The sequence below is a fragment of the Candoia aspera genome, chromosome 4 (assembly GCF_035149785.1).
Source record: "Candoia aspera isolate rCanAsp1 chromosome 4, rCanAsp1.hap2, whole genome shotgun sequence".
Lineage (NCBI taxonomy): Eukaryota > Metazoa > Chordata > Lepidosauria > Squamata > Boidae > Candoia > Candoia aspera.
In genome coordinates this window covers 63,298,321-63,321,423 of record NC_086156.1, presented here as the reverse complement: position 1 = coordinate 63,321,423, position 23,103 = coordinate 63,298,321, and the positions used below count along the sequence as shown (strand labels likewise).

The following is a 23,103-nucleotide window of genomic DNA, read 5'->3' as shown; positions in this document are numbered from 1 at the left end:
GATGGGATGGGATGGGAATGGCCATGGCTTTGCACCTAAGAGCTACATCTTCAATGAGGATGCAAGGTGATTCAATCATGACAGCATGACACTAGAACACCTGCAACCTATCTCAGAAGAGAAACCATATATACAAATGGCCACCTATCTGAACACAGAAGTTACCACAATCTTCAAACAAGACAGTCAAAGGTTCAGTTTAAAAGACAGCTCTTTTCATAACTTTGAAACATGGTATCATATAATAGGTATGTCTTACACAAATCCATCTTTTGCTCATTTTATATAAACATTTCCATTATACTTGTCTGCTTTTATTCAGTAGGTGAAGGAGTGGGTATTATATTTAGGAATTCATTAAATATTTGATCAGTTTTTTTAAAAAGAGTATGTATATATTTTCTTCAATATTTTATGGAAAGAGTCTTTAAAAATAGTAAAATGCTTAACATTCTAGAATTGTTTCAAAGTTTATTTAAATAGGGCAATGTTTATTTCTTGAGTGAAAGCTTCAATTCAACAGTTCTATGTTGAAAAAGCCAAATCTTAAAGGAATAGTATTCAGCGTAAAAGGAATGATTCGTAATAGAAATGCCAATGAAACCTTTATTAAAGCCAGCAGCATGGGGAAACCACCATTTGGTATTAAGAACAGAATTCAGCTTCCTTAAAATTCCAGTTTTATTTTATAAAGGCATGGTCTGCCCTTTAGGACTCTAAATATCTAATCCAAAGTAGGGTACTTTATTTAAAGTAAAGTTCAATGCTGAAGAGCATGTGGAAGTATGAATGCAGCATATCAGCAATTGCTTTAATAAGTCACTTAGACATACAGTTAGTCCTCCCTTAGCAATGGTAATTGGGTCTGGAATTTCCATTACTAAGCGATCCAGTTGTAAAGTGAGATATCACATGACTGCATTGCTTAGTGACGGCAATCCTGGCAATTCCCTTGCCTTCATTAAGTGAATTATACCAGGTGTTAGCCGAGCACCCACCCCAAGCCAAGCCATTCTAGACTTGTTCCTCTCAGTCCTGAGCCTCAGTAAGGTAAGGGACTGCCTCCAACTCCCCCCACCAGCCTATCTCCCCCTATCTCTGCCCTTTTGGCTACTCTGCACCCTGCCTTGTGGGGCAGCGAGCAGCCCCAGAACTAGGTGGCTTTGAGGCTGCTTGCCACGCCCCAGGAAGCTGCAGCCACCCCAGCCCAGTCCCAGCCACAGTCATCCTTGCCACCCTGCACTCCAAGACCCCTGCACTCTGTCACCCCAGCTGACCTTTGTTGGCTTCTTGCTCCTGCTACTAACGACATGCCTGGTCTGGCTGCTGGGCTGGGCTTCAGTTGTAAAAGAAAAAAAAGCCCAAAGCAGCCCTTTTGCAAAGAGCTGCTGAGCAGGGCTAGTTTCACATTCCAAAAAGAAAAAAAAAGGCTCAAAGCAGTCCCTTTGCAAAGCAGCTGAGATAGCTTAGCTCAGTCCTGCCTAGCAGCTCTTTGCAAAGGGGCTTCCTTTACCATTTTTTCCTTTTTCTGCAGCCGAAGCTGGCCCAGCCCAGCCAGCAGCCAGGCCGGGCATGCCTTGTCAGCAGCAGGAGCAAGAAGACGGCAAGGTAAGCTGGGGTGGCAGGGTACCAAAAGGCATATATGGAAGGGGCAGATAGGCAGCTGAGGGGTGTTACAGCACCCCTGCTGTCATAAGTGTGGGCAGGCTGCCAAGTGCCTGAATTTTGATCACATGACCACAGGGGAGCTGCAACTGCCGTGTTTTCTGGCATCAGTCGTAAGTCCATTTTTTCAGCGCTGTCGTGTTTTCAAACAGATGCTGAATGAATGGTCATTAAGCGAGGACTACCTGTATGCTGCATTCATATCCCCATGCACCTGAACACCTTTTTGAAACTGAATCTAAATTGGAAGTATAAAATAATGTTGTAGATTAGGTTAATCTATATTTTTGGTCCCGAATGTTCTCTGGTTTTAGCTGTCTTACTTTGCTCATCATCTTAAAGCCAGCATGGAGGATCTTTTTGGCCAGTTTGTAGTACACGGTGTCTGGTCTGTTGTAAGTCATTGCATTGTCACACATCAGTTTAAAATCTGCCTGGAAAAAAATAAACATAACCATTGCTGTGTTTTCAAAACCTATTTATAGTTTAAGAAGTTCAATTTCAGTAGAATCTTACAATGTAAACGAGATGATAAACATTTAACCAATTATTTTACAAGCTATCCTTTTGGTTACTTATGGTACAAATGAAAATGGTTTAAAACCAATCCTTTGCTTGATTTAACTATTCAAAATGTCAATATCTATGCCATTTACAGAGTTATTTGCAGTTTAAGCTAAGCTGGTTAAGCTGGTTTACTGCTCACAGTGGTTTTTAAGGCTTACTTCTCATAAAACAAGTGAAATGTTGCATGTTAATTTTCCAGATGCAATAAATTATGTGGGCATAGAAGACCACTCAAGTCATGTTCAGCTTAAAATGGTTTAATCAGAGAGAAAGTAACATGGAATGCTGGAGTTCCTGATTTTAAGGAAAATTAAAACTGTAGGTAAACACATTTGGACTTCAAAAAAGTGGATTTTAATAATTTCTGAACAGTGTTAAATAGGATCACATGGCAGTAGAAGCTAATTGGAAAAGAAGCTCAAAATAGTTAGGACTTCCTAAAGAAGGAGACATTAAAACACAAGTACAAACAATTCCAACGAGGAGAGAAAAATGGAAGGCAGTTGAAGAAATAATGTGGTTACACCAAAAACTTAGTGAAGATCTGAAAACTAGAAAGGATACATACAGAAAATAGAAAGAGGACAGGTCACAAAATATATATAAGGGGTTAGGAAGATTGACAGAAATATAGGTAAAGGTAAAGGTTTCCCTTGACGTAAAGTCCAGTCGTGTCCGACTCTAGGGGGCGGTGCTCATCTCCGTTTCTAAGCCTTAGAGCCAGCGTTGTCCGTAGGACACTTTCTGGGTCATGTGGCCAGCATGACTCACGGAACGCCGTTACCTTCCTGCCGAAGCGGTACCAATTAATCTACTCACATTTGCATGTTTTCGAACTGCTTGGTGTGCAGGAGCTGGGACTAGCAACAGGAGCTCACCCCGCCGCGCGGTTTCGAACCGCCGACCTTCCGATCGGCAGCTCAGTGGTTTAACCCGCGGCGCCACCGTGTCCCTCGACAGAAATATAGCCAAAGTATATATTTTTTACTTTGAACTTTAAATCTCCATGACCAGATGAATTGCATCCCTTGACACTGAAGGGGCTGATTGATGATCTATCAAACCCTGAGTATTTGAGAAATACTAAGATGACTGGATGACAGCAACTGCTGTTCCTGTAGTTAAAAGAAAAGCGGAGGGAGGTGGAAGGTCCAGCAAACTACCGACCAGTCCCTCTGACACTAATGCTTGGGAAGATTCTAGAGCTATTCATAAGGAGATCTGTATGGATGTTGAAAAAAATTACCAGAAGCAAACACAAATTTGTCAAGAAAAATACCAGGCTAATCTTACCTCATTTTTGATTGTGTAAGTTTTTTAATAGATCGTGAAAATGCAGTAGACATAATATACCTTCACTTAAGCAAAGCATTTGGCCAAGTATCTCATGATATGCTGATTAGCCAGCTAGTTTAATGTGAGATGAATGGTGTGACAATTAGGTGAATATAAGCAGATTCCAGTTGAACGCTAGAAGAAAGTTTCTAACAGTAACAGCAGTTCAACAGTGGAACCAATTACCCAGAGAGGTAGGTAGTTCTCTGCAAACAGACAACAAGCTTTAATCTGGCTTCCTCTACTGAATAGGGGGTTGGCCTTGATAGCTAAAATTGTCACTTTCAACTCTATGATTCTGTGAAAAGCCACGATGGTGAATAAAGCCAGCATGGGTAGTCTCAGGATGGTTTTCTGGGCATTTAGTGTCCAATTTCACAAGTGCACTGTTTCTACTGAATTCAAGTGTACCATGTCCTTGGCTGCAGCCTGAGAGCTGAATGAGCTTTTTGTTACTGCTCTGATCATTTTGATGTGGTAAATTATGTACTTCTTAGAGTATGGAGTTCTAGAATATTTTTTCTCTGGAGTCAACAGAAGATAGAAAAAAAAGACAAGGCAGTGGTGCAAGTTTGTATAGAGAAGCACAAATACTGTGACTGAAAAGGGGGAAAAGGTATGGAAGTACAGGATTTATCTCAGCAAAGGCAGGAAAAGAGAGGGAGAGAGGATGCCTCCAAAGAACCAAACAAGAAATAATGACTACTACATCTGGGCTACCTGCTTCATTTTACTATTTTATTTTCCCCTATTTTTGAAATATTTTTAGAAAAAAAATATTTTAAGCAATTGCCTACAGATCTTCAGTTACTGGGCAGATCTGAAGAATAATAAATAAAAAATAAATGAAGGCACTAAGTTATTGAAAGGCTGGTACAACCTTAAAACAAACTTTTATAGTATATAAAATGCATATAAATAGTGCATGTAACAGTATAATACACTGAATATATTGAATGGCCTTGACTTTTTAGATATAGGTTTCCAAGCATATCCTTGTAGAATACAAAGATTTGTACATCTATCTCTGGAACCTCATAATATTATTCGTGTCACAGAGGAAACAAAGATTGGCAGTTCACACTAGCATTCGTATAACCTTAATAAATCTTTATTAATTCACCTTGAATTCTGTTACTGACTTGTACTCATTTGCTGCAATTTTTTCTTTCATTGTACCAAAATCCATAGGATGTTTTATTATCATGGAATATCCAGGAGCAATAGCATCCGTGACTGGAAAAGCAAAGAAACCATGAGGATCTTTCCTAAAAAAAAAAAAAAAAAAAAGCACAGAAACTTAACATTATCTTTAGGCATAATATTGCCACACTATATTATGTTAATTATCAACAAATATGCAATGCCTGAAGGCAAAACCAAGGAATGGGAAACATAAAGTACTGAAATACAATCCCTAAGCCATCAAACTCAAACACCTTAGAGCAGCTAACATGAATAAATATCTGAGCATAACAAATATTCAGCTTGTGCCATTACTTCTATCTGAGGTGTGCAGGCTTGTGACAAAAATAAGAAAACTTTTTCTGTTTTTGTTCCTAATGAAAGCAGAAGTAAACTGCATAGTATCTCTACAACCCTCTCCATCTAGATAGAGAGTAAGGGCACCAGTTACACTGACTGGCGATCTCTTTCAGGCTGCTAAAATGGAGTCACTATGTTCAATCACACACACCCTCCTCCCAGGACCAACTGCACCAAGAAACCATGCGCTCAACACCCATCTTCCTTCTCTGGTGATTTTTGGACCTCATATAGCTCCATTTCAAGAGCTTTGTTCCATTCTCCTTTGGGCTGCTTCAGTGGTCTTGGGTCTGCCTTGGAACAAACAAGCTCCAGCAGCCAATGCTGCCTAGAATCCATTTTGGGTCATCAACAATCATAATTCTTCTTCCCTCAACCTCTCTCTTCAAAATTGCCTCTTTCTTCCCCCTTGCCAGATGAGCTCCCTTTTCCTGAGAGAAATTATCTATCTGAGAAAAATGTCATGGAATCATAAAAGTGTAGAGTTGGAAAAGGCCACAAGAATCATCTAGACCAAACTTTTCCTTCCTAGAGAAACTGTTCCACGGTTGTATGGATCTTATGGAAGCTTTTCTTTATATTTATATGAAATCTACATAGCTGCAACTCGCACCCATTATTTCTGGGTCTACTTTCTGTGTCATTGGGTTCCTGACCATATTCCCAATGGCACTCTTCTATATGTACCCAAACAATGATATTATATCTTCTTCTTTTCTCTCGACTAACATTTTCAGTTCTTTCATCTTGTCCATGTAGGGCATGACTCAAGTCTCTGTATTGTCTTTGTCATCCTCTTCTGAACCTGTTCTAAACTGCCAATGTCGTCTGGACATGTAGTGCCCAGAATCATTAACAGAACTCCAGGTATGGTCCTACCAATGAAGAATAGAGTGGAATAAAGATTTCACACATCTTTGCTGCAATGACTCTAATGCAGCCCAAAATTGTATTAGCCCTTCTAGAAGCTGGCTTACATTGCTTACTCATGTGCAGCTTGTTGTCAATGACCATACCCAAATCCTTTTCAAAAGCAGTGCTTCCAAGCTAAAAATCCCTCATCTTCTTCCTTAAATTTTATACCTTATAGTTATCCCTACTGAAGGATATCTTGTTCCCCTAATCCAAGCCTCCAACTTGTCTAGATTAGATTTCAATCTTGTTCTATCTTCCTGAGTTGGCCAGACCTTCCAATTTTGTGCCATCCATGAATTTGACAAGCAGCCAATTCCATTATCCAGGTCATTAATAAAAATGTTGAATAATACTGGCCCCAAGAGAGATCCCTATGGGAGGCCACTGGCTACTGTACTCCAACTCAATATAGATGTTGACTCTGAGTATAGTTAGCCAGTTGTGACCCACTTTACTGTAGGACTATCCCAACCATAGTTTAGCTATTTGTCAATGAAAATGTCACATGGAACCTTGTCAAAAGTTTTGCTGAAATTACAGTAAATTATATCTGCCGCATTCCCCCATCTATTAAAATAGTTCCCTTGTTAAAGAAGATATTTGTCTCATATGAACCTACTTTTGACAAAATCATGCTGACTCTTAGCAATCACAACATTGTCTGTAAGAAACTTACAAATGACCGGCTTTATTATCTGCTCTAACATATCTTTCCAAGTCCTGATGCTAGGTTCACTGTTCAATAATTATTAGGATCTTCTATTTTTCCTTTCTTGAACAGGGAGACATTTGCTCTTCTCCACTCCTCTGGCACCCCCAGCCAGTTCTCCAGGACTCCTCAAATGCTACTCAAATCACTAGTTCCTTTAGATGTAAAGACAGAGGCAAAATAGGAGTTGAGTTCCTCTACTTTTTCTTGCTCATCTTAATTTTTTTCCACCTGAACTAAGTAGTGAGCCTTTGTTATTTCTTTCTTGCTACTGACATGTTTAAGAAATCTTTATTGATGGATTTTGCCTCTCTTGCTAGCCTTAGCTTGCTTTCTGCCTTTGTTTTTCTGACCTCATTCCTACTGGGCTGAAACTTCATAGATGCAGAGGAGTAGAGATAACTTTGATGAAGAAATACAAGAATCATTAAGCAAATGACAATTCAGTCCTAAGAAAGAAGGCATGAGAAATAAACTTAAATTAGCCTGCAATGATTCTGTTTTTGTATAAGATGGCAAAAGAATGCTCGGCCAAGCATTCAATAGTCTGTTTTTATACTCTACAACAGTAAAGTAGTATTCCTGAAATCCTTGCTCTGTTTCCTGACTTGGTCTAGCTTGAAGGGCTGACAGTAGACTTCCTTGGCTGTTAGCCCTTTCTTCCATTTCCTATAAGCATCCTTATTTAATTTCACTTCTTTGCAAGCATAGAAGTGCATATTGGCTCCTTTAGATGTCTCCTAGTTCTCTTTCTCATCGCTATTGTTTGAGACTACACTAGTCTTAATTTTCTTTTCAAGAAATCCCTGACAATTACAACTCCTTTGGCTTTAAAGTTTTATTCACAGGGTATCTTGCTTACTTACTGCTATTTCTCCCAGTTTATTAAAATTGGCCTTCCTAAAATCCAGGGTTTGCATCTGACTGTTTTTTAAATGTATCTAATTGTTAAAATCAAGAATTCTAATAATACAGTCAAAGTTTTACTCAAAGTTCTCACCACTTTAAGATCTTCAATCAACTATTCTCTGTTAGTATAGACCAACTCCAAGGTAGTAAATCTAGTGCCCAGCTCTACCTTTTGAAAAAGAAACAAGTCAGGAATTTATCTGACATCTTGTTTATGGAAGAATGAGTTTTCCAACAGATATGTTCATGGTTTTTTGAGGCTTTATTTATCTGCTTTAACAAAACTTCTTCCAAATGATTTGGTGGTCTGTAGCAGACTCCTAGTAAGATATCCCTTCTGCTAGCTTGCCTTTTTATCTTAACCTAGATGCAGTCAACACTTATATTACCAACAATCCAGTGAACGATTTACTAGCCCTTCAATGTAGACAAAATCGAGAAACAAAAGCATAAAGGATTCCAGGATGTTCTTTATTGTTGTAGGATAGGATAACAGAATCTTGAAACCCTGTCAGAGTTCCTCTCTGCCCTATCTTATATCATATAAAATCAAACTGGTGTTATTTTGGGTTTCTTTTTAATGCATTCCACTTTCTCAGGACTGAACTGCCATTTCTCTCCTCTTAATATTTCACTACTTTCTTCCTCCTTCTAAAAGTCAGATCTACATTCTGTCATATCACCGCTCCCGTCAGAATCTCTCCCCACTCCCACATGTGAAGTTGGGCCAGGCAACTCATCAAGGAAAATGGCAACATAATCTCTTTTGCTTAAAGATGGGTCCAGCAACTCGCCAAGGTCAATGGGCAAGTGTGACAGAGCAGAACTAGATGCAGCTGGAAGGTACCTATTCCTTCCTTTGCATAGCAAACAACTGGAGAGTCTGACATGACTGGAAGCCGAGTTTCCTTCATCCTGGGAGACAATGTCTGGTGATTTTGGAGGCAGGTCATAAGGATGAGGTTTGTGGGGGAATTTCAGATGGAACTGATAGACAAGTTGTGGTGTCTTGGACATCCTTTGTTCCCTCCCACCAATCCTCTGATTAAGTTAGCCTTCCAGTGAATATATCCACTTTGTAGTCCTCTTTCCCATCCACCAGAACCAGGGGTGAGACAGTAGGAGGAACAGGTTCAGAATGCAAGGGACAGAATGAGGGCCTCTCAGACAGGGAGCAACTGATGAGACATTGGATGTATCTTCATTGAAGCAGGCAATTGCAGACAGAAAGCCACTGGGCTAATTTGATGTGTAACAGGGAAAGGGCCTATAAACTTTATGTTTTGGATAGGTGGGAGGTAGGCAAAAACTTAGTAGAAAGGTACTGTAAATTCTCCATTGTAATCCTTGTGCTGTTTTGCCTAAGTACATCTGCTACATGTTTCTACGCAGCCTTAGCCAAATCCAACTGGTTCTTTAAGAGGATCTATGCATCCTATCTCTCCTGGAGAAAGTCAGAAATTCAAGGAACAATGGAGGCAAGAGCTCTGAGGACAAGATGCTTGGTGGGGGGGGAGGTTAATTGTAGACTGCTTGAAAGGAGACATGCAATAGAGGAATGCAACAAGTTGTATAGATGAATTCTGCAAGAGGCAATAATTCAGTTCAATTGTCCTGTTGATAAAGAGACATAATAGTGCAAATATAGTTCAAGTAATGTGTGTGAACACAGGTAATATGTTCTCCACTCCCATTAGATTCCAGACAATGAGAGGAGACAAGTGAATATAAATGTCCAGTAAGTGGTAAAAGGTCTTCCAAAACTTGGGGGTAAATTAAGAATTATGATTCAAAAGCATCTACCTGTACCAAGTAATGTGGTCCATAAACAGTTGCAGAGTCTCCTGCGGTGACAGTAGACCCTTGCCAGGAATAAAGTGAGTAATCTTGGTAAGAAATCTCCTCCCACCAAAATGGTCATTGCATAGCTGGAAGACTTATAATAAAATTCAGGGAAACTGTGTCCCATGATCCAGGAGGAAAGGGGAGTGGCTGGAGCAAACCTTAGCCTGGCAACAGATATGACAGGATGACACATAGTCTTTGAAATCCACTCTCAACCATGTCCACCAAAACTCTCTGAGCACAAATTTGCTTACCTGAGAATAAGTTCTAACAAGTTCAGTAAAGCTTACCTGAATAAACACATAGGTAAGATATACTGAAAGGTATGTCAGCAGGGAAGAGAAAGCTGACTGCAATTTTTTAAGTTCAGCATTACTTTATTAATGTATGCTTCATTTTATTTCCTCTGGTCCTCAACTAGAGCTGTGCAGCACTTTGAATTCAGTCTTCAAAAGATGATTTGGAGGGCCTGGGAGCTTCAGTATGTTACAGACAGACTATGGTTGCTTTAAGGTGTTGCAGAGAAGTTTGGGTTCATCATGCTTCAAAGCCCTGTGGGAAACTTCCCTTCCTTCTTTGGTTCAATAATAAATAAATATTAAAGTGTCCCTGTGGAGGATCTCCAGAGTTAAGCTATAGAGAAGAGAATGATGAATGTCCCAAACACTCACGTTTCTAAAACTTGGATTCCTATTCACACTTTCAAACAAGATTAAAACAGACATGAATCGAGTGACAGATTTGCTTCTACTATATCTAAACTTATACAAACTCTCAATAGAAAATAAAATCAACTTTAAAACAACTCTTAACCACAGAGGACACACTGTTAAACATCTAAATTTGAAAACTCAATATAGCAGCTACACATCTTATTTTGCTTGTATATCATATATTCTTACCTCTGTAACTGACGAAGAAAATGTTCCAATAATTGTTGGATAGGAGTGCTCTCATTTTCTGCTATAATTCAACATAAAAAAATAGGTTTTGACAGTAATTCTCATATGTTCCTCACAATTCTAATACTATAAACTATTCATACAGAGAGCTTCTACTATTGATACTGTTTCCTCATAAGAAAGATAACAATTTATCATTTAAGAAATGCATACTCCACTTTCCTCCCCAGAAAAAGAACTGATCAAAACAGCTTAAGAGACATAAAAATATTAAAAACAGAACTCAGAACTTATTAAAATATACATACAAAAGGAACAGCAAAGACACAAAATACCACACATGAAACTGCAATAAATAAAATTAAATGACAGTTGAATCAAGTATCTTCTTAAACAGAACTTATTACTAGATATACACCAGTGAAGAGGAAGAAAACTCTCAGCATAGGAAGTTTCATATATAAGGCACTGCAATAAGAAGGGCCTTTTGCAACAAGCCATTAAACATACCAGTACACACCAGAGGGTCCAGCAGAGGCAGGTTACACTGAAGAAAGTATTTCAAGCAGCTGGACCCAAATCTGTTTAGAACAGATCTCTAAATGATCTCTTTCAGAAGTTTCTTGTAGAAAGCATGGGGACAAAACTGGATCTTGTAAGATGTAATACATTAAGGGCAACGGAAAAAGATTCACAGCACAACCTTCTGAGAAATACTCACAAACTCACAAAGCCATCATAAAAACAATCTCTTCCCAACCCCAAGAGTGCTGTAAGGTTCAGCAGAATTGACAAGCTTCTTATTCCTCCTGCCTAGGTCTACTATGGCAACTAAGGCTATTTTAATTTAAAAAAACAAACAAACAAACAGAAATTAAGTCTAATTTAAATGGAACCAGATAACCAGTTTCATCCAGGAATTCTTAGAATTGGAGCATCACTTTGGGACATTTGAACTAGTTGATAATTATTCTAAACAGAAATCCCAAAATTACTTATTTAAAAGAAGCTGAACTACTGCCTTCAAAAGAATGGAACAGAAACTAAACATCAGGAAGATCTGACATTTATTTATTTATTCTTCAAATTTCTATCACTGCCCATCTCTCCCAAAAAGGGGACTAATTCAGCCCTTTAACCACTAATTCAGCACTGCTGAGCAAGGGTCAAGGATACATATAGTTGGCTTCATTGATCCAATCAAACAAGATGATGAAAAAGTTATAATTGATTATGTGCCATCAAGTCAGTGTTGACTCTTACCAACCATATAGATAGTTTTTCTCCATGAAAAATATATAATACTGGATTCTTAATGAAATAGAACCTTCCCTCTTAGTCCAAAGCAACTTCCTGCCTCATCTTCACCTAATTTAACTGAAGATTTGACAGGCAAATCAAATCAATTGTTAGCGATGATGCTTGCCCTCACCATTTAGCTGCTGACTCTCCAGATTCTCCCTTCATTCAATTAGTTCCATTTCTCCAGTTCATAAATTGAAGTCCTTGATGTTAACTAACTTCTCCATGATTATGATTTAATCTCCATGCTTTCTTGGAACATCACTGACTAGAAAGCCAAAAGCCTGAATGCTTCCTTTTTGGATTACATGTTGCCTTTGACTTTTCCAAGAAACCTGGACTATAGACAACCTCCTTATACCCGGATATGTTCCCTATGCCCTTAGAACATTATGCAGTGTAAAAAATGGGACACTCTCAGGAGGACTGAGTATACTGTAGCTGTTTCCACTAAATTTAATATTCCTATGATTCCTAGAGCCACATACAAACATGGCCCTAGCCCTCCTACTCCAGTTTAAGATTCACAATATTCTATTTATTATTCTATTTATATAATATTATATATTTCTATATTTCTATATATATAAATTATATAAATTATAATAGTGGCTGGATAAGGTAGTGGTTAGAGCGCTGCCCTTTGATGTGGGAGACCAGGGTTCGAATCCTGGCTGGTACCTACCTTAACAGTAGGGGTCCTTGGGCAAAGACCCCCTAATGCTTCACCTGCCTTCCTCAGATATGAGAGTGACATAGGGACTTCCAATGGGGATCATGGTGGCTTGACCAGCTCCTCTGAAGTGGAGGCAACAACACTTTTTTTCGGGGCTAGGGATGGCTCCTGGAGCCTTAAGAATTCTCCAGATCCAAGAAGAATCCTGGAAATCACCCCACTTGTCCTCCAGCTGCTCCTCTGGCTGCTCCTTGCAGGGAGGTTGCGAAATGGAATTTCAGCGATTGACCCATGATTGGAACAGCTGGGAGGCGGGGCTGTCATCTTGTTCAAAGCTGCTTCGAAGAAAAAAGGACTCGGAGCCAACCACACCATTTCTAAGGCACTTTATTATTATGCTTATTTGGTACTTAAGAGAGGCTTCTTACAGTGAAGAGATGCTAACTCTCTTAGAGATTTTCATTATTTTTTTGGAATGTTTTCATTAAGTGAGCGGCTTGGAAACTTGTGCTTCATATATATTGCAAAAAACGGAAGCTGAGATTGCTGATTTTTTTTTTCCTTTTTAAGAAGCAAGTGAAGTTGTATGGATTACTGAAGATCTCCTTTTTTGGTGAATCTGTCTTTTCTGTTTTTGTGTTCTTATGTTCCTGTGGGAAAGTTTTTCTGTTATCATTTTTTGCTACATTGATTGGTTTAGCTGTATAAATAATAGTAATTTGAGAACTTTCTCTTGCTTTCTCCATAATAACTTTTGCTTCCAGAGTGAGTTTATTTTTATGTGTGGTATTCTGGGACACTAGAGGGCACCATAGATTATTGTAGACAGACATAGAAGATTTTAAAGTGATTTTTAGGGAGGTTATTTTTAAAGTTGCTCAATATATAACGAATCAACAGCTGGAAAAAACTGACAGGATGCCAAATACTTAAAAGAACAAAGTGAAGTTTTCAAAGAATAAGATGGAAATTAGAGATTTGGAGCTAGAAAAAGAATTGGATAAAACTGTTCTGTTAGAGTATGAAGAAAAGAAAGATTAGGAGTTAGAAAGAGAAATGAATAAGACTATACAGTTGGAGCTTGAAGAAAAGGAATTCAGTTTAAAAATGTGGAAGGCCCCAGAAAAGAACTTGGAGTTTTTAGGACAGGAAGAAGAAAAGATGGAAGAGGAGATGGATAAAGTTTTCTGTATAAAGTTATGTACTAATGAATTAGAGAGTAAATGATGTTTTGGTTTATTCTGAGGTGGGATAAATTCTAAATATGCTTGTTTGGATGGATTTTTGATGGTTGAGATGATTGCTTTGCCCAGGATGTTACTCTCATACTGATATTAATAATGGTAATATTTTTTAAATATTAGTAATAAGTTTTTTCTACGTTTGATATATGAGGTGAAGATATTTTTTGTTATTTAGAGTGAACATATAAGAATGCTAGGAAGTACTGAGATTAGACATGTACTTTATGAATAAGACAAATAAGAGATGTTTTAGGTTCTTTCTCTTTTTCTTTGAGGTGGGATAAATTTTTATTATTATGGTTGGTATGGATTTTGGTGATTAAGATGAATACTCAGGATGTTCTTTTATTTGAAATAATATTAATATTGACAATGGAAATACTGTTTACGTTGTACTAAAAAGATTTTTTTAATTTTTTTCTTAAGATTTATAAAGTGAGGTATTTCTTGTTTTTTTTTAACAATCTCAAGAACTACTGGGAAAAGAATTGTATTGTAACTAAAGGTTTTTAAACTGAATGTATAATAGAATTTATCCCCTGTAAGTTTGTTGAATATTTAGTTTGAAATAATAGTTTGATTTGGATTTCTGTATATAATAAGAGTAACATATTTTACATATATTGGTGGAAGGTAATATTAGGGGAACAATAAGATAAATTTATTTTATCAGAGAAGGCAAAACTGATTATAGGTATGTGTGATAATATTTAGTTTAAATTTGGTTTTAGTAGAGAACTGCTTTTGTGTTTTTTTGTTTGTAACTGAAAAAATGAAGTTATAACTTTGATCTTGATTATTAAGTTGAAATGGATTTATTTATTTATTATTTAAATTTATATCACTGCCCATCTCCCCCAACGGGGCACTCTGGGCGATTTACAATAAAATAATGATAAAAACATGTCAAAGAGATTGAATACCTTACCAAGATGGCGACCGGGAGCAGACACTAGTTGCTGCTCTGGAGGGGGAGGTGCCTGGTCTCTGGGACCCTAATCCCCAACCCCTTTTCTATCAGCCAGGGTTTTGGGGACAGTGTTGTGGACCCCAACTTAGGGGTCCCCCGATCTGTAACATCTTCGGCCAGGATTAGAGACTGCTGGAGTTCCCCGCCTTGGGCGGAGCGATGACATGGTGGAGCAGCAGACCTAGTGGTAGCGGTGGACCCAGGTGGATATTCCAGGGGGGGTGTTGGGCGAGCTTGGTCAACACCTACAGATTGTGCTGGATTGTGCTGGACCCTGGCAGTGTCATGAGTAAGGATGGCGAGCAGGGGGCTCCCATCCAGACTGTTAAGCACATGCGTAGCACTGAGGAATTGGGCAGCCATTCAAAGAGACACAGATCGGGACCGCCTTAACCTTTGGGGTTTATATGTCTGGGTTTTTTCCATGCTTCTTCAGTTTTTTAGGATTCCTGTTATGTACAAGCAATAAAACATTAGAGACCTGGCTGTTAGGACAGGCAGGACCTGTAGATGCCGACAAACCCTTGGCGGCCTGGAAGCGACAGCGGAGTGGGACTGGTCTTGCAGCGAGGCCCCCGAGCAAAGCAGTGGAGCGGCAGAGCACGGCGGGCCTGGCGGAGATCAGCAGAACATGGTGGGCCTGGCGGCAGTGGCAACAATGAAGTCAGGTAGATTTCGAGGGTGTTGGAAAGAGCCTTGCAAACCATTGTCTGGGGACTGGTGGACTCCTGGAGTGAGGGTTTGTTAGGCGGCGAGCCCCTGTGTGGAAAATTGGCCCTGCTGAGGCGGCAAGTCCCGGCAGCAAGCCCCAATGTGAAGGAGTGGGGCCCGACAGCCTGGTGGACTTCGGCGACGTGGAAGGGCAGGTCAGATGACACAAGGGACTTGGGTAGTAGAATGGTTTGGCATGACACCCTATGGACTCTAACAAGGCAAGGACCCAACAGCTGGTAGATCCCAGCAGTAAAGAAGGAGTGTTGGAGTGGAGGATTAGACACTCCTCCAATTGGCTGGATGCGGCAGAGAATTTTAGGGTCCCCTCTGTGTGAGTGGGATACTCCCCTCGGGTGTCAGAGATGCGGGGGGAGCCCAGGATTGTATGTTGTTTATGTAAGAGTACCCACCCCTAAGTGAAAGGAGGTTGGTAGGAGTGGGTAGGTGCCCCTGTGACCAGTGAGAGAGGCTGGGGGGGGCACAGAGTGTGTGTGAGGTGGTTAGGCCCAAACAGCGCCGAGAGCGGGTGCTGGTGCACTGGGGGGGGGGCTGCCACCATTGAGGGTCTTTGTGTGTGAGGGAATGTGTGCATAGGGGAAGGGACCCTTGTTTCAATCCAGGGTTTCCGAGGGTCTGGGATCGGAGGCAACTGGGCCTGGAAGTTCTGGGGGCTGCAGGGCGGGTTACCCTATTGAGGTGCTGACGGGCTGGAGATGTTATGGTGGGAACCAGAGGGCAGGCCATCTTCGAGGAAGACGTCCCCGGTGTTTGTTACCAGTGGCGTGTTCTGGCCCTCTGTTTTCAAACCCAGGACCTGGACAACAGATCCTTGAGGGCCCCGGTCTCTGGTTGCTGCTGCTTAACGCCAGGTCAGATAACAACAAGGACCCCCTCATGTGTGATTTGATCACAGAGGAGGGGGCAGACCTGGCATGTATTACTGAGACCTGGTTGGGCTCAGAAGGGTGGGTAGCCCTCTCGGAAATGTGCCCAGCTGGGTTTCAGGTGTGGCATCAGCCGAGACACCGGGGTAGGGGAGGAGGGGTAGCAGTTGTCATCCAAGAGTCTCTACTGGCCTTCAGGGGCGCTGCTCCACAAGTGACCGGTTGTGAGATCCTGTGTTTCAAGTTCGGCTCCTGTGGATAGTTGGGAGTGTTGCTGCTGTACCAGCCTCCCTGCTGCTGTACCAGCCTCCCTGCTGCTGTACCAGCCTCCCTGCTGCATAGCAACCTCCCTGCTTGAGCTGCTAGAGGCCGTCTCGGGGCTGGTGGTGGAGGTCCCCAGGCTTATGGTTCTGGGGGACTTCAACCTGCCATCCTAGGGTCATGCCTTGGAGGCAGCTCAGGAGTTCATGGCCACCATGGCAGCCATGGGCCTGTCCCAGATGATTCGGGACCCAACTCGAGACAGTGGTCTCACACTGGACTTGGTTTTCTTGTCGGAGCAGTGGCAATGTGATCTGAGGGGAGAGTTAGATCTGTCCCCATTGTCATGGTCAGACCACGCCCTGGTGGCCTTGAGATTCTCTGGTGCTACCCCACTTCGCAGGGAGGCAGGACCCATTCGATTGGTCCACCCCCGGTGACTGATGACTGATGAACCCTATGGGGTTTCAGAGGGAGCTGGGAGTTATACCCAAGGATCTGCTGCCCAGTCCAGTGGAGGTCCTAGCCGCAGCCTAGAATAGGGAAGTGGCTGGGGCCTTGGACAGGATCGCACCTGTGTGACCTCTCTTGCCTCATCCGACCTGGCGCTCTCCATGGTCTACGGAGGAGCTGCAGGTTTTGAAGAGGATCAAGAGACGTCTAGAGCACCACTGGAGGAAGACAAAGACTGAATCTGACCAAACACAAGCTAGAGCTGCTATTAGGGCCTACCTTGTGGCAGTAAGAGCGGCGAAACGTCAATATTTGTCTGCTCTTATTGCGTCTGCAGAATGCTGCCTGACGGCCCTGTTTAGGACTACTCGATCCCTCTTGGGTAAGGGAGATTCGGTGATCCATCTACCGGGCCATGCAGAGGAGTTTTCTGAGCATCTGCAGGATAAAATCTCTCAGATCCATTCTAAGTTGGACTCTAAGCATGAGGCACAGTCTGGGGAGATTCCAGGGTAATGTACTTACCCTGTTATCAGGGAACAGTTTGATCCTGTTGGGCCTGAGGAAATGGACAGGATCCTCCGGAATGCAAATGCAACCACATGCCATCTTGATCTATGCCCTTCCTGGCTGGTAAAATCAGCCCGGGAGGTGACTTGTGGTTGGGTCTAGGAGATGGTTAATACATTCTTAAGGGAGGGGGTATTGCCGGCTGCCTTTAAGGAGGCGCACGTATACCCCCTCCTCAAGAAGCCATCCCTGGATCCTACTATACTGGGCAATTTTCACCCTGTTTCTCACCTTCCCTTTTTGGGAAAGGTGGTTGAGAAAGTGGTTGTGTTGCAGCTCCAGAGGATTCTGGAGGAAATGGACAAGAAAACCATGCTACTACAACAGTAGACCTAATGAGAGGGGATATATGAAATGTATGAGGGAACTATGGATGGACAGTGTCCTCTCCCAGGCCAGGCACACAAAACACACCAGGGAGGCAGCTATAAACTTTTACTTAGAACAAATAGAAGCAAGGGCAAATGTGCAGACACACGCACGCAGAGGCACCAGTCCAACAACTTGTCCAATTAACAAGTCCAGGGAGCAGGCAAGAGAATGGTCAGGCAGCCAGAACTCCAAGGCACTGAGAAGATCATCAGCCAGTCTGGGTTCGAGGCAAAGACAAAGGCAAGGTGCAGAAAGTCGGAGTACAAATGGATGTTTCCAACAACCAGTCTGGGTTTGCAGCTCTCTTTAAATGAGAGTAGCCCTGGTGGAGCTCATTTAGGACAGTGGGCTGCTTTCTTGCGAGTAGCCTCGCCAACTTACTCTGTTTCTCTTTTCCACTCTCCTTGCTCTCATGCTGGGAGGGGGCGGCAACTCCGCATCCTCATCCTCGCTGAGCAGCAGCACCTGTTCCTGCTGCCCACTGGCCATCCCTGCCTCCTCTGCCTGCCCAGGCAGCTGTTCATCCGGTGTGCCCTGTGCTGCCTGCTCACCCTCTGAGGCTGCCCCAGGGCCCGGCTGCCCTTCCTTGTCCTCCAACTCAGACTCCAAGCCCCCAATGGCAAACAGAAGACCTGTATCCACACTAACTGAGAAACAGCCAGTTACCCAGCGCTTCAACATAGTGAAGAGGAAGTTGCTCTCACAACTTGAGATAGACCAACTACACATTACATCCCAGACTCAAGACGACCCGGAAGAACAACTGGAGGTGCAGCCAACACCTGAAGCTGTTGGAGAAGTACCACTGAGATTGTATGTTAGAAGATACCAACAGGGCCTTCACGACAATATCTACTACCACCATAACTCAAACCAATGAACTGTTATATGCTACAGCAGCTGTAATCCTGAATATGCTTCGCTACACGATCAAGAAGAACAGCAGTATGTACCACCACCACCCCTTGGAAAATGAGGTTGGGAGGCTAAGATCAAGGCAACTTGAAGAGAAGTTAGCCAGCTGATAGAACTACAGAAGGGTGTGGAGATTAAGGATAAGACTGTCACTGAAAAATACAAGAAGCCCTAGAGACTGCTAAACAAAGGCTCACAGCACTGGCTACCAAGCTAAGGAGATACACTAGAGAAGCAGAGGCCAAAAATATAAATGCCCTGGTCTCCAAAGAACCATCCAAGGTGTATTCCCAACTGCAGTCCAACAACACAGTAGCAGCTGAGTCACCAAAGGCAGAAACTGAACGGTACTGGAGGAATGTACAGGAGAAAGAGAAGACACATAACACCAGTGCAAAGTGGCTGCAGGATCTGAGAGCAGACCACAGCAATCTCCGAGAACAGGAACCAGTCACCATCACAGTAGCAGATAACCAGTAGTGGGTCAAGAACATAAAGAGCTGGACAGCATCTGGCCCCGGCATGATCCCCACCTACTGGCTAAAGAAACTAACAGCAGTGCATGAACACCTAGCAGCACAGATGAATCAGCTGCTAGCAGCAGGCTCCCACCCAGATTGGCTAACACAAGGAAGGACAGTGCTGATCATAAAACACCCCCACAAGGGAACAGAACAATCAAACTACCAGCCAATAACCTGCCTCCCCATAACATGTAAAGTCCTGTCAGGCATCACAGCCACCAAGCTACAGGACCATATGGGCCAGTACATGAGCATAGCTCAGAAGAGCATTGGGAACAACACCAAAGGCTCAAAACACCAGTTGCTCATAGATACAGCAGTCACCTAAAACTCAAGGTCTAGATTGGCCAATCTGAGCACAGCCTAGATTGACTACAGGAAAGCCTATGACTCAATGCCACACAAATGGATCTGTGAATGCCTTGCACTATACAAAGTCAACAGGACACTCAGGACCTTCCTCAAGAACTCAATGGGACTGTGGAAGACAACACTGGAAGTCAACTCAAGACAGCTCACGCAAGTGGCCATCAAGTGCAGCATATACCAAGGTGATGCACTGTCCCCACTGCTGTTCTGCATAGGCTTGAACCCTGTCAGCAGATAATCACAAGGACTGGATACGGATACAAGTTCAAGACTGGAACTACCCCTAGCCACTTGCTCTACATGGATGACAACAAGCTGTATGCTAAGAGTGAACGAGACATCGACTCACTGATCCACCTGACACAGATTTACAGTGAGGACACTGGAATGTCATTCAGATTAGAGAAGTGTGGCTGGATGGTAGTAAAGAGAGGGAAGATAGTTAAATCTGATGGGGTGGAACTACCAGTGAGCCACACAGCATACATATAGATCAGCTACAAGTACCTTGGTATCCCACAGTCACATGGGACCCATGAGGAGGAGGCAAGGAAGACAGCAACATCCAAATATCACCAAAGGATAAGACAGATCCTGAAGAGCCAGCTTAATGGGAAGAACAAGATCCATGCCATCAACACGTACACCCTGCCAGTCATTAGACAACCTGCCGGTATAGTGAGCTGGTCAAAGGAGGAGATGGAGGCTGCCAGTGTGAAGACCCAGAAGCAACTCGCAATGTATGGAGGTTTCCACCCCAAGTCCAACACCCAGAGACTGTACACCAGTCAGAAAGACGTCGGGCAGGTTCTGGTGAGTGTCAAAGCCACTGTCCTGGATGAAACCCAAAGCATCAGTAAGATGGCACCCAAAGATGAGCTGCTGAGAGTATGCCTGAGGCAGCAGCAGACATGGGAGGAAGATCAAGCAGAGGAAGTGCATGACAAGACAAGACCCTGCATGGGATGTACCATCGACAGACAGCTGAGGTGGCTGACCTCGGGAAATCCTGCCAGTGACTGGAAAGGGCTGGACAGCACTGAGGCACTGATCATAGCAGCACAAGAACAGGCACTAAGCACCACACTAGACAGGACCCAAAGTGCAGACTGTACAGAAAGGCCTCAGAGACAGTCCAACACATAGTGGCAGGGTGTAAGATGCAGGCAGGAATGACATACGCTGAACAGCACAACCAAGTAGCTGGCATTGTGTACAGGAACATCTGCACAGTATATGGCCTAGAGCCTCCCAAGTCCAGATGGGAGGTGGGAGATTCCACAGAAGGCCATGCAGAATAATAGGGCTATGATCCTGTGGGACTTCCAGATCCAGAAGGAAAGGCAGGTACTGCCAATCAACCAGACATTGTGGTAGTAGACAACGACCAGAAGACAGTGGTGGTGATAGATGTAGCAGTGCCAAGTGACAGAAACATCAGGAAGAAGGACTATGAGAAGCTGGAGAAGTACCCAGCCTGAAGGAGGAACTAGAGAGGATGTGGAAAGTGAAGGCCAAAGTGGTCCCAGTGGTGGTGGGAGCACTTGGGGCTGTGACTCCCAAGCTGGGAGAGTGGCTCCAACAGATCCCAGGAACAACATCAGAGCTCTCTGTCCAGAAGAGCACAGTGCTAGGAACAGCTAAGATGCACAGAACCCTCAAACTCCCAGGCCTCTGGTAGAGGACCAAAGGTTGAGGAAAACACCTATCACCATAGGGGTGAGAAGGGAATTTATTTATTTATAATATTATATATAATATTATATATTTATTATTATATATTACTATCTATTATAGACATAGTGACATTAGCAGCCTATGGGATCATATTGAAAACTGTATTATTACTTTATTACATGTATATCCAGATGTTCCAATAGTAACTCCTAAGATTTAAACACACACATGGGGAGCAGTGTTTCGCAACCTTAGCAACATTAAGATGTGTGGACTTCAACTCCCAGAATTCCCCAGCCAACCAGAAACCCAGAATCATACATGGCTGGCTGGGGAATTCTGGGAGTTGAAGTCCACACCTTTTAAAGTTGCTAAGGTTGAGAAACACTTATAGGGAGTAATAATACCACCCTACAAGGTCATTTTAAGTGGTCTTTTCTCCAAAAAGAAGTAACGTTATTCCAAGGTCCAACAATCTAAAGACAAGCATTGCAGTATGGCAGGCTTTCAGCTGGTCCAGTTGTCAGATTCAGGTAGTTGTTTAGTGACCACAATTGAAACTGGCAACTCGGTCATTAAGCAAAGCAGTTGTTAAACGAAACTGCAACTGTGCTTATGATCTTACTTCAGCTTTCCTTTGCTTTACAGACCTACAAAGGTCATAAATGCGAGGATTGATCGCAAAGTTACATTTTCATCACTGTCGTAACTGTGAACAGTTGTTGTACAAGGCAGTTGCTAAACGAGAACTACCTGTGGTTTGGATCTTGTCTCTCTAAATGTCATCTCCAGGGAAAGATTCTAATGTGGCTCCAAAGTGGCCAGTTTGAATAATTACGCAGATTGAATAAAAAAGTAAAGTATCCCATCTTTAGCATCTGTTCTTTCACTTTGGTGCAAAGTTGCCACGGGGAAAACTGCTATTGTTTGGGAAATGTAAGCCTGCAGTGAGTACTTGTCAATATGCTTTAAGCAAGATGTGATGATTGAATTTTTGATTGCCAAAGGAATCTCTCCAACTGAAATTCATCACCAAAATGCAGGTTGTTTATGGTAATGACTGTTGATCTGAATGCTGTGCATCTGTGGGCTAAAAAATGTAAAGATGGAGAACCAGGAAGAACTGATTTGTGTGATCATGAACCAAGGTGATGACCTGTGACAGCAACTGGTGAGTTTCATGTGAGAAAAGTTGATGACTGATTAACAACAATGGGCAGAACATCCTAAAGGAAACTGCTGTCAAGCTTGGCTTTTGACAGGAACATGTGGATCACATTATTTTTTTATTTTTTAAAATTTAAAACAAATATACAGTATATATTTTAAAAAGATAATATCTATAGATGGACAGATCGGTGCAATGTAGACTAGCCTCCTCGTGGTGCACCCCAGGCAATGTGACTTGTCACAGCTAAATAGTCCTCACAAGGATTTCCCAGCAAGAAAAAGCAGCATGAACACAGAACTTATGCCATACAATTAAAAAAAATAATGGACAGATAATGACTCAAGTTATACAATTAATGCTCAATACATCATTAGTACAGGTAGTCATCGACTTACAACGGCAAATGGGACTGGAATTTCCATCACTAAGTGATGCAGTTATAAACCGCGACTGCATCACTTAGAGATAGCAATCCCGGTTGCCATCATTAACTGAATTCCACAGTTGTTAGGAGAGACAACTTGCTGCTGGCCTCCAAAGTCAGTGGGGAAGCCAGCAGGAAGTTGCAAGTCTCAGGCCCGCAGGCAGGCAAGTGGCTGCTGCTGGGTC

The 23,103-nt window shown here is 42.3% G+C and overlaps 1 protein-coding gene across 7 annotated transcripts in view; it reads right to left on the bottom strand.

The window, feature by feature from the left end:
* The window catches only part of BRD9 (bromodomain containing 9), an 80,152-nt gene that overhangs the window by 33,959 nt on the left and 23,090 nt on the right, over positions 1–23,103 (bottom strand). For all 7 annotated transcript variants that reach the window (XM_063304275.1, XM_063304269.1, XM_063304273.1 and 4 more), the window contains exons 4-6: positions 10,393–10,453; positions 4,691–4,835; positions 1,989–2,099 (exon numbers count right to left, since the gene is read on the bottom strand). In XM_063304275.1, the coding sequence (XP_063160345.1) occupies positions 1,989–2,099; positions 4,691–4,835; positions 10,393–10,453 (317 nt within the window). The remainder of the gene's footprint in view (positions 1–1,988; positions 2,100–4,690; positions 4,836–10,392; positions 10,454–23,103) is intronic.